This window comes from Oreochromis niloticus, linkage group LG19, assembly GCF_001858045.2.
Source record: "Oreochromis niloticus isolate F11D_XX linkage group LG19, O_niloticus_UMD_NMBU, whole genome shotgun sequence".
NCBI classification, from domain to species: Eukaryota; Metazoa; Chordata; class Actinopteri; order Cichliformes; family Cichlidae; genus Oreochromis; species Oreochromis niloticus.
The window spans coordinates 20,644,284-20,656,611 of NC_031983.2; the positions used below are offsets into that span (position 1 = coordinate 20,644,284).

The 12,328-nt window shown below is 42.3% G+C and overlaps 1 protein-coding gene across 2 annotated transcripts; it reads right to left on the bottom strand.

Annotated features, from left to right (window-relative positions):
• Nucleotides 1-35: 35 nt before the first annotated feature.
• foxo3a (forkhead box O3A) lies at nt 36-11,308 on the bottom strand. 2 transcript variants are annotated; one of them, XR_002057419.2, is made up of 4 exons: nt 11,258-11,308; nt 7,921-8,849; nt 1,812-3,188; nt 36-1,098 (listed from the first exon to the last, which is right to left on the bottom strand). XR_002057419.2 is itself a non-coding variant. In XM_005477352.3 (3 exons), exons 2-3 carry the CDS (start codon nt 8,473-8,475, stop codon nt 1,884-1,886), a joined length of 1,860 nt encoding a protein of 619 aa, XP_005477409.1. In that variant the 5' UTR covers nt 8,476-8,849; nt 11,258-11,308; the 3' UTR covers nt 36-1,883. The 2 variants fall into 2 exon arrangements, 1 of the variants encoding a protein (XP_005477409.1); XM_005477352.3 differs by having other exon boundaries at nt 36-3,188.
• Nucleotides 11,309-12,328: the final 1,020 nt, after the last annotated feature.

The following is a 12,328-nucleotide window of genomic DNA, read 5'->3' on the forward strand; positions in this document are numbered from 1 at the left end:
AGGGACCGATTTTAAAACAAAAGACACCATCAAACTCCAGCTTTTCAGTAGTTCTTTATGCTTTATTTACATGCACCAGCTCTGATAAAACCAAGTGTTTGCTTTACAAGTGGAAATGTCAACTTCATGTTTGATTTTTTGTAGGAGCAATAGGAAGTTATGAAGTGTGGAGATTGGCAGTGAAATTTAAACCTCAACTCAGACAGTAAAAATCAGTCAACTTAAAAAAAAAAAAAAAAAAAAAAAAAGAAGAGAAGAGAAGAAAAAGTGGAAGCACAGCTGTGCAGAAATGTGTTAAAAGGTTAAGCCAATGAGAATTATTTAATCCGGTTAACTCAACACTGTTAAACATTTCTCAAAAGGACCCTTTCATTTGTTGTGCAAGTGATCACCCAGTGAACAGAGCAATGAAAACATGATTTTACACAGCCCTAACCAAATGTGCATGGAGGAACAATGGCAACAAGTATCGCAATAAATAAACCAAATGCATTTTTACAATGATCCAACATGAGAAATTTACTAAAACACTCTGCCTCCTGATAATTTAAAAAAAATAAAATGTAAACAATTTTAAAAAGCATCCTGCTGTTCCTACAAAATTGTGCTGATGTAGATTTTTTGCCCTTATATCACACATCTGATTAGCTATGCACTGTGTAGCCCCTTTCCACTTATTTAAATGCAGATAAACTTTGGCAATATTTAAGATACTGTGGTCATTTCTTTCATTACAAACAAAAAAACCCTCCAAGATATTACACACCCTCCCAGTGTTGAAAACATGTCACCCAGCACCTGCTATAGTGCTGATAACAAAGGAGAGGCTACTGACAGCGCTTCATCTGTAGCCACTCCCTGCTATCGTTAGATTTAGAGCACCAAGAACTCCATCAAATCAACGCCAAAATTGGTGTAGTTGTAGAGCGCTGCGAGTCACTGAATGTGATTATTTCAACCCAAGTAGTCCCAAGTGTTTGACAACTAAAAAGTGGTAACTAGAACTAAATCGTGTCCTTAACTCAGTCCTAAGGTCTGTATACAGAGCAGTACTTCCAATATTGCAGTGAGTGGAAGAGGAGGGACCTAAAAAGGGATCTGCAGCAGAAACATCATCAATACTTCAGTAATGGACCTCTTCAGAGGGAACAGAATTCACAGTAATGTCACTTAAAAATCACAGGGTAAAATTTGCTACAAAAAATAAAAATAAATTGAACACTGCATACAAAAAACACATCATGTAGAGCAGTTCACATCTTGATAACATTACATATTGATATTTGGTGTGAATTGGTGCATCAATGGGGAGGGAAAGCTTTTAAAAAACTGTTTGTCCATTTAGGCTACGTCTCAAAGAAATCTTTAAAAAAACAAAGAAAAAAAAAAAAGCAGCTTGTCAAGTATCCTCCACTGGAACGTAGTAATGTAACATTCTCTGCAGTTTTTTGTAAACAGGCCATCAGTCAGGCTGACAGCTGGTTTGGCAAAAAATGTTTTAGGTATGAAAGGGTGTGAAAGAGAGAAAGCAGGATGAAAACACTTCATTTTCAGTTTTATGTATTACTTTGTGATATGAGTGAATCCCTGAGACTAATACGAGTTGATCCATGTAGTTTTAACTGAAGGTACTGTAGTTTCATTCCACTCAGTACCGTTTGTTCACACTGGCCAGGCATTGATCTTTCAAAACAATTATTTTTCTCTTCACTGTGAAGACACCATTGTTTTGTCTCAGACACTTAGTACAGTACTGAAGTTAATGCCGCAAATGAAAAATAGGAAGAAAGCCTACTGAAACGCTTACATACCTTCCTTCCCTCTAGTTGCACAATGCAGGACAATTAACCCGAATTTACACCTTCCTTACTTCTGACAGCTCCTCAGCTCGGCACCCAGCTCTGAGGGCTCTGTTTCGAGCTGGAGAAGCTTCCTGAATTCTTGTTGCCGTTCTGTGTGGAGGCGAGACGAGAGTCAAAGCTGAGGTCCAGGCAATCAGCATCCATCAGTTCATTGCGGATGATGGAGTCCATGTCGCAGTCCAGATTGCTGCTGAACACCTCGAGGTCCAGATCAGCGGAGAAACGGTCCTGACTGGTTAAACTGGAACTGAGCTGCATAGAGGCATTCTTACTAGGAGATTTCAGGTGTAGCTGCTTGGTTTCAGGGTGGCCGTCGTCACTGTCAGAGGTTGACAAGCCCGCTTGCCAACCAGGCACTGAAGAGCTTTGGGCCTGGCCTGCACTGGTGTGGTTAACCAGAATGTGGTCTTTGCGGAGCAGCATGGCATTTCGGCGGGAGTTCTGCAGAGCGATGGCGGTGCTGGCCTGCGACATCAGAGGGTCGGACTGGGTCATCATGACATTGCTGTGGCTGTGGGAGTCCATCCCAAGCAGATCCAGGGCCTGGTGCTCACTGTAGTGAGACATGCAGGAAAAAGTGGTCTGCTTGTTCTCTTGGATGGTCTGCATGGGTGACTGTCGCAGGCTCGTGATGGACGGAGGGCTGAAGAGTGGGTTTGTCCCATAGCTGCTAGAGGGACTACCTAAACTGCTTCCTGAGCAGCTGAAGGTAAATACTGAACTCCCCTGACTGTTGGCCCCATCTTCCTCTCCAGGAGGCGGCTGCTGGGATGCTGTGAGGCTGATATTGTCTAAAAGATCATCCATCAAGTTGTCAGAGAGCCCGTCATTGAGGTTCATTGTGCCTGCTAGATCAGACAGTCCTGTTGGTCCAGTGGATGGAGACATGCTGCTGGGGCTGGAGTACAGCATTGGCGACAGGGGCGAGTCGTCATCAGGTACCTCATCCAGCTCCAGGTTAGCCAGGATTGGGGACAGACGACCGCTGAGCGTGCTGGCGTTGGAATTTGTCCGAGAGCGGAAGTCTGTCCAGGCATCGAGCTCGTCACTGCTGCGGGAGGTGGGACTTCCTGTCCATTTGGAGAGGCTTGAGGAGCTCTCAGAGCTCCCATCTTGAGCAGCCTGCAATGTGGCTTTTTTCTTTGTGGCACGTCCTCGGGCTCCTTTGATGTACTTGCTGTTGTCCATCGACACAGCCCTACGTCTGGGAGCTTTACCTCCTTTTCCACCTTCTGGGTTGACCATCCACCAGGAGCTTTTCCCAGTTCCTTCATTCTGGACTTTCACAAAACGGCTATGGAGGGAAAGATTGTGTCGGATGGAATTCTGCAACAAAGACAAATGATTAAGAAAAGTATTAATATAACTTTCCCAGTATGAACAATAATTCATAAAAATCTTGTATACATCATACAATTAAATATTAATTACTTTTAGGAGCTTTGGAAGCTTTAATGAGATGTGACCTACAAAGTGGACCAAGTCAGAATGTTTGTTCCTGCTGCATCTGTTAGTGTTGTTCTCAAACTTCACTCAAGCTTAAAACTACAAAAGATTACAACATGCATTACAGTAATTGCCAAGCTCCCTAACGGCCAGATAATACAAACCACTACAACATAATATAAAACTCAGTGTTGTAAGCAGACAGTGCTGTATTCTGTGTCCACTAGAAAACTTCTTAAGGTTTTGTTGTTCATCTACAGTACTATGTTTTCAGCATGGTGTGCAGTGTTCCTAAATAACTGGACAAATTGGTGACAAAATAAAAAAATAAAACCGCAGGACTGAAATTATCTGAAATTTGTGTTCTAAATAGAGACAAATAGAGACGCTGCTGACTTTTCAGCCGATTACAAAAGACTAAAAGTCAGTGGCAAAAGGTATTATGGAGCTTGAAAGTTATGGTTCAAGTTGCTGTCAATATGTACAGTTGAGTGGTACAAGAGTGACTGCCTATAGCCATCTGGAAAATATGGCAGAGGTTCTGTCATGTTCTGGGCTGCATTTCAGCTAGAGGTGTTGAAATCTTGCCAAATTGATGGAATCATGAATGCAAATAAGTTTGACATCACCGTGCAATACAATCTGGAAGGTGCAATTAGCAGTAGTGTTTTTGTGACAATCCCAAATAGACTACCAATGGAGTAAAAGCACAACTGATAAAACCCAAAAAAGGGGAACACCATCAGTCATGGATTGGCCTCCTCAGTGCCCAGACCTCGACAATACTGAGGCGGTGTGGGATCATCTTGACAGATAACTGAACAAAAAGGCATCCAACATCCAAAGAACTGTAATCTCCTTCAAGAAGCCTGGAGACCCATTCCCAAAGACTACTGAAATTCCAAGCAAGCTTGCTTAAGTTCAGGTTGTGTTAAAGAATAAGAGGTGGTCATCCAAATATTGACTTTCAAGCTCAGTGGAAATTTATGAACTCCATATGCGTTTTTGCCATATGTTCTGCATTTCCATACCATTTTCCTAGCAAAATAAATGAGTGGCTCAAGGATATTGCACAATACTGTAATTTAACCCTTTAAGGCCAAGTTTATCAAAGATGATACTTCTATATCAGTTTAAATATTCTGCAAAAAATCTAGAAAGGAAAACAAAAAAAGCCTGATGTAGCTAATATGATACAAATTTAAACTACACCACAAGATTCACTAAACACTCCATTTTCAACAAAAAAAAAATTAAAATAGAATTTTCGGGCATTTATTTCATGGTTCAGGCTTTAAGGGGTTAATACAAAGGACTAATCACCAATGCTGCAGTGTCTTCATAGACATTTCTTTGCACTGTGACCCATTTCTGGCTGCTCAGAAAGGTCTACAGGATTTCCCTGGAGATGTTCCCTACCACGTACAAAATTAAACAGCTGGAGCGTGCACGCCCAGCCTGTCACACTTCAGTAACAGAGGGAGAAACTCCGCAGTGATCTCCATAACCCAGAGGCCAGCTTCACAGGGAGAGGCTTCAGCTCAATTCTCTAAAGCTTAAATTAACCTGATTTAACTCAAAGTCCCATTTAAACCCATCTCTAAGATGATTAAACTAATCAACTGCTAAACAAGCTCAACACAAAACAAACTACAGCGAGAGGAGACCAGAAATTTGTCTCATTAAGGTACTTGATCTGGGCTTTAATGACTGAGGGTTCTCAAACAAGCAGGTTTCCCCTCTTAATGCTATGAGACAGCATAAAGACCCACCAACAAGAAGCCATTCTTAAGATAATCAGTAAGAAAAGGCTGATGTATGCTAAATTACATGAGAACTAGACTAATGATCAGTGGCAACAGATTTTATGGAGTGATGAATTCAAATGTTTTTATTTTTTGTTGTACAGACGAGGCTCTGCCATATCATCAGATTTGATTCAACATCTGGAAAACATCCTATTGGCAACAGCTTCATTTTTCAGCATAACAGTGATTCCAAACATACTGCGAATGCAGTAAACGCATACCTGATAAGTGTTTCACTGTTTTCGCTGAAATCTTATGCAATTGCATCTGGTCTTTGAGTTTACACAACAGATGAGCAGCCATTAGACCAGGGGTCTTGAACTCCAGGCCTCGAGGGCCGGTATCCTGCAGGTTTTAGATGTGTCCTTGATCCAACACAGCTGATTCAAATGACCTCAACATTTCTTGAAGTTCTCCAGAGGCCTGGTAATGAACTAATCATTTGATTCAGGTGTGTTGACCCAGGGTGAGATCTAAAACCTGCAGGACACCGGCCCTCGAGGCCTGGAGTTCGAGACCCCTGCATTAGACCTTTTATTTTTGGTTACAAATGCACTAATCCACTCATTTCCTATCCTAATATATACGCTGTAAAGACAAAGTCTCTGCTACTACTGAATCAGTTTGCATAAAAGCCATCTCACTGACTAGAACTCACTGGGTGAACAACAGACCACAGCAGGGTACAAAAAAAAAAAAAACAAACCAAAAAAACAAAAAAAAAACCCCACACGTTTCGGTCCATTAAAGCTAAATTTGATCAATTTAGAATTGTTTTCTGATATCGATCCATCCAGTGGGATTTATGTATCTCTTTTCAGCTACATATTCTAACTAATCAAAATGTTTACATGTAAATTTATCACTACCATGATATCCAATACCACACTTGTCGATGGGGCCAAGTCAAATATTCCAACATGTTGCTTATCCCATGAGCTACAGGCAGAGAACACAACAACACCACCTGTCCTGTTCAATCTAATGCAATCCAATACAGTGGAGCTGCAACAAATAAGCCTCAGATACAGTCCAGTGTTGACTCAGGACGTTTTTTCCATTCAAGTCTGTGATCATTTATTAGGCTCTAAGATATACTGTTGTTGTATTCAATCATTAGAGCAGGCAGATTTACAACCTCAAAATGTCCAAGGCACTGATACAACAAAATCTGAAGACTCAAAGGCGGTTTACTGCAGAAGTACTGAATTTTAAACATGCTTCTTTTATTGAATCCACTTCCTGTACACAGCTAGTAAAAGACTGAAGAACTGTTTTATGGTTAAAGATTTAAGGTAACCAGATCCATATGAATAAAACCAATAGCAAGCATACAGCAGCGTAACCTACCCGTCTGCCTCCTTAAGATGATATGGATGGATATAAGAAGGTATCCAATAAGCTTCACAGGCACGTACAGTACGAGCTGTACTGCATTTACAAGAGAAATCACAAAGAGCGAACTCCTGCCTTCCCCTCCCCCACACGCAGTCACAGTAGTGCTGCAGCACCCTTTGAGCAAAGCCTCGTTCTGAGCAGGGACTGGAGCAATGCCAGTTTAGCCAGAGCCAGATCCAGATCCAAAGACAAACACTGAGCTTCTCTCATACTGCTACACATTGACCTACATAATTTATAGTCAGCTGATTGATTCTTGTGCCCGGGCATCATGAAAAGACAACAGCGGGGCTGAACCACAGAGGGTTTGATGGGCATCCATACAGGGGCTGAATATTTAGTTTGACTCACAGCACTGGAGACAAAGCTCAAAACTGAAGGTGGTGTACTTTCAGTGTGCTGAACGAGATGTGTGACGGGTGTGAATTTAAAACCCATCTGTTCAACCCTGAACCTGCTGGGGACACTTTTGCCAGGCTCAACCTGAATGCTGAATGTCACACAGCTCCAAAGCATCTCCTAGGAAATGCTGATGTCGGCACATGTGAAACCCTGTTATTAACCCTTTCCCAGTCAACATCTGCCAAGAGCTCAAATATGCATCAGGCAGCTTAAACATGAATGAAAACTGACATCTAGCAGTTTGGAGCATAAACTAACCAGCTGATTCTGTGCAGATTAATCAGTTTCACATGTTCAGGGTGATGTTTTTATTTCCCCTCCTATAAATGCAGCACAGTCTAACCAGTGTAATTCATTCAAAGAAGCTGCTCACTGGAATCAGCTTGCATTGCATATCCAGTTGTGCAGGATTACACACACACACACACACAGAGCATCTAAATCCTGCAAAGCTCAAAGCTTTCATCCGACTAGATTCCATGACAGATGAATTGGTTTGGTCCAGGCCAAACTAATCCTGAAAAATCAAACAGAAGCAAGGCCCGGCTGAAGCTTTGGTAAAGTCTGTCCTGCAGTCTGAGCAGTTTGTCTGAAAGTGAAATCAACTTTGCATTGCACGTTTTTTGGGTTTCAACTTTCATGCAAGCCGCTTTGTACTCAGAGGTTCGTCTGCATCCTTAGTTTTAGAGGCATAATGAAGTGTGAAATGTGATGCGTATTACTACAACTACACTGGTTTACATATAAAGTTACACCATGTCCCCTTAGACTGGCACACATTTTCAGATCCCCTGCTGATAGGAGGGGATGTTTGATAAATATAAGCTTCTAGCCAGTAACTGGTGAGAATACAGGTTTGTGACTGCACCCACTGCCTCCATCTCTGATTTAAAATGAGCTTTGTGCATTGCATGTCTTTACAGGACAAGTTAAAAAAAAAAAAAAAAAAAAAAAAAAAGGACTGGTCTTTGTTATGATGACAGCCCCAACACATCATCTCTCACCTTCCAGCCAGCAGAGCTGTTGCTATCGCCTTTGTCCTTGAAATATGGCACGGATCTCACCATCCACTCATAGATTTGGGACAAGGTCAACCTTTTCTCAGGGGAGCTCTCGATGGCTTGGGTAATGAGGTCTGCATAGGAGTAGTTGCCCCAGGCATTCCTGCGGGCGGAGGACTTCCTCAGCTGCTGGGTGGCAGAACCTCCCAGAGCTGCTGCGGGGGTTTGCGCCGAGGACGGCGAGCCGTCGGCGGTCTCCTCTTTGGAGGGGCCCCGCTGGACCTCCACCGGCTGGGAGATTGAGCTGTTGCTGCTCGGCTCTCGGGTTTTAATAGCGCCGCCGCTGGCTTTCTGAGCAGCGCCGCTCCCCGTGCTCCCACCCTCATCATCCTCCTCTTCGGGGATTACGTCAGTGTCATTTGCCCCGGGCTTGCCCGCACCAGATTCAGGACGGGGCAGGGGCCAAGTGCAGGACCGTGGCCGCTTCTGGGGCTCGAAATCCGGATCTATCTCAACGTTTAGAGGCGGCTCGTTGCCGCTGCGCGACGCCTCAGCCATGTTGATCGTAATTTGTCGGGGGTTGCACAAAGGGTTATAAAATCACTCGGGTCGCATTCCATCAATGTTGCGTGCAGGCTTCGTGGACAGTTTATTTACTATGCAAGATATGCAAGTGTCCCTGCCTGCAGCTCGGTCCCAGCACGTGTCCGTCTATCAGTCCTCCTGCACGGCGTCCGTCCACAGCACACGGAGCAGCTGGAGCTCACCACGATCACCAAAACATCGCCTTTTGTCGTGCTAAGCCCACACCCTGGCCAACATGCATTGCAATTTCGCGAACTGTGGAGTGAAAAGACGTGAAGATTCCGCGGAGTCTTGGAGGAATCCAAAACGCCGTTCCTTCACAAGCGTCCGCGTCCCGCACCGCGATCCTGCATGACAAAGGGAAAAATCTTAAATGTACACACACGCTGCATCTAATGCCACCACATCAGCTTCATCACTCCACGCACAGCTGCCATCTTGACCATTTCCCTTCCCCAAGTTCTTAATCAGCCGTGCTGTAGAGCTGCCAGAAGCTTGAGCGCAGCGCTGCAGTCCAGATACCATCAAGGCGATGAGAGGACGGTTTCTCAAGGCCCTGCACCTTCTTAAAAATGTGGCTGCTAGGGAAATGCACAGAGCCTAAAAATCCGCCCTGTTAAGAGCTGAAAAATAATGATGCTGGCTATAGTCTGGCATCCCGGACGAGGCAGCACGGCGTCCTCCGTGTGCCCAGCTGCCTGCAAACACACTTCATTCAATCTGCTGCTGCTGCGGTTGGCGCAAACGCTTAGAGCCCAGGAGAAGAGGGTTAAAAAGAAAAAAGCGATCCTGCCCCCTGGACTGCACTGAAATTAAAGTGACAGTGTAGAGATGTCCGCTCGCCAATGACATCACCTCTAATGTGACCATCGGAGAGTCTCCAGTGCGCAAAAATTAACGGTAAAACTGGATTTATTCACTTGAATATTACATGGGGGGAAAAAAAAGGAGTAACAATGTTTACATAAAAATCAGGAATACAGGGGAAATAACTAGGATGTCAGAATATATAGGTCATCTTAAAAAAAAAAAAAAAAAAAAACAACCCACCCAATTATAACCTGAAAAACTGACTGTACCGTTAAAGTTGATAAATATGTGGAAATGTGCATTTTCCCCAAAAATATGCCTTTAAGTTCCACTGCCAGGAATACAGTCCTAATATGTACTCGACTGCCATAAAAACATTTAAGCCACAGCCAAAACCTATACATTTCGACCAAAAAGGTAAACGTGTAGAATAAATAAACCCGCTCCCCACAATAGGCTGTTGTTTTTGTCCCTTATTCAAATATGCAGTTTCTAAACATGTCATTTTCCTATCTGAAACCAGAGCTAGATATAGTCAGGTCCTGACAGTAACCGTTTACGGAAATTTGGTGGTTATACTGACCTGAAGAATGTCAACTGCACACCTACCCACACAGCCTCTGATGTTTTTCCAGGTCAAAGATTTTTATCTGATATCCGATAAGTCTTCATTAGCCAATACAGATTTAAATCAGAGTTCAAAAACAGACTTTGAATGGACCTACTATTTAAAAACAAAAAAGCAAAACACCCCAGCAGTTTAGGATAGAAACAGAAAATAGAACTGAAGAGCTTAAAATATTTATAAATTCCTTTTCACTGGAGTACATTTCTAGATATTGACCTCGGTATTTGTTGCAGACACTTCACAATAGCAAAACCACCAAAATATTTTTAAAACCTGCCTAAAGGGAGAGTTTTCCCCAACATCAGAAACTATTCAACTCTTATAAGCCATATTGCCAAAATTAATCTAAAAGCTACTGTATAAGTAAAGTTTAAATCACAGGAAAGCAGGAGAAAGAGAGAGACACACACACACACACACACACACACACACACACACACACACACACACAGGACACTTTATTAGGTACACCAATTAAGTAATCAAACACTTGTGTTTGCATAAATATCTAGTCAGCCAATCACATGGGAGCAACTCAGTACATTTACAAGTGTAGCTATGATTAAGAAAACCTTAGGGAGTTCAAACCAAGTATCTGGAAGGAGTAGAAATGTGAGTTAGGTGACTTTGAACATGGCATAGTTGATGGTACCAGATGTACTGTCTGAGTGTTTCAGAAACTGCTGATCTAGATTTTCCCACACCACCATCTCTGGAGATTACAAAGAATGATGGTCCAAAAAGAGAATATCTGCATTCCACAGCAGCTCTCTGGGTGATGGGACCTTGCTGATGCTTAGAGTTGATAAGAAGGTAACAGTAACTTAAATAACCACTCAATGGTATGCAGAAGAGCATCTATGAATGCTCTTCTGCATGTTGTCCTTCACCAAACTTTGAAGAAGGTGGGGTATAGTAGCAGAAGAGCATACTGTTTGACACTCCTGTCAGAACAGAAAACTGAGGCTACACTTCCCATGGGCTCAGTAAAAGTGGACGACAGAGATTGGAAAAATTGGCCGAGTACTTGAAGCACTTTCAGATTCTCCGCTTATCGCTTACATTATAATGTGACATAAAGCAGTATAAGACAAATACAGATAATTATTATATATATATATTTTTTTAAACCACGTGTTTATTTGTAGATTTGCAATTGCTAAAGCAACAGTGGTTCCCTTGCTATTTAAGCTGTCCATCTGTGTTAGCATTATGTGACAGTTTAAGTAATTAATGCAGTTAAAGCAAATTCACGATGCTAAATTCTTTTATTATGTTGCAGGTTTCGGTTTTTGCTTCTCCTAGGTTTGTACTTACCAGAGTTTTCTTCCCCTTACCCTCCATACTGGTCAAATGTTTAAAATTCGCCCAGCATTTCCTGACTTTTATAGTGCAGGTGACGTCATGTTTAACCTCACTGGGCTAAACCAAGTAGAGGGTTTTTTCTTGTGTGGGAATGTTTTCTGATGTTTGTTTAATGGATTATGGAACAAATTGTTGAAAGAATTTGTCCATATAGAAAGGAGTTTATCTATGTAAATGCACTAATGCTGCGTTAGTGAGCGGTGTGTGATCCTCATATGTTCATGTTGGTTGCTGTGTTTACTCGCCTGATGTGTTGGTACTGGCCAGACCAATTAGACGCGAACACAGCCCTATATATAGTCGGTTGTCATTGCGTTTGAAGAAGGTGGGTGCCATTTCCTGCTTAGATTATGTAGCTTTTGTTCTTGTTAGAGTTAATTTGGGACACCTTTAAAGTTTAGGCCCAAGTTTCACATGTGACAGAGAGCTGTAAATCATTTGCTTCTGGGAACTCAAAATGTTTGTTGGTGGTGTAATGGTTCCATTTTAGCACACTTTGGCCCCTAGTAACAAATGAGCACAGTGTACCCATCTTCTGATGCTCAGATCATCTCAAACTGGTTTCTTGATCATGACAGCGATGTTCACTGCACTCCCCAGTCACCAGATCTCAATTCAATAGAGCACTTTTGGGATGTGATGGAATTGGATATTCATATTATGAATGTGCAGCCAAGAAATCAGCAGAAACTGTGTGATTGTATCGTGTCAACATGGAGCAAAATCTCTGAGGGATGTTTCCAGCACGTTGTTTAATTAATGTCACAGGTGGTCCAACCCGGTACTAGCAAGATGCACCTAATAAAGTTGTCGTCAGTGTATTTAAATAGAATAACATGACACGATGAAACTGTGTGTTTGAATGACTCACTGTACAATCCTTTGTTTTCATATGAGCATTATAATCATATCAGGAGTATTGTTATTGCTAACCTCACTGTCACATTTAAAATGAATCAGTGAAATGCTGGTTAAAAAGGACGAGATCTAATTTTTGCAGAAAAAAAACTGTGTGCTTGCATG

Bases quoted from the DNA above. Each gene is read 5' to 3' on its own strand.
- foxo3a (XM_005477352.3), bottom strand. From the start codon at position 8,475: ATGGCTGAGGCGTCGCGCAGCGGCAACGAGCCGCCTCTAAACGTTGAG. The intron at 3,189-7,920 runs GTGAGAGATGAT...TCTTTGTTGCAG, and splicing joins ACAGCTCTGCTGGCTGGAAG to AATTCCATCCGACACAATCT.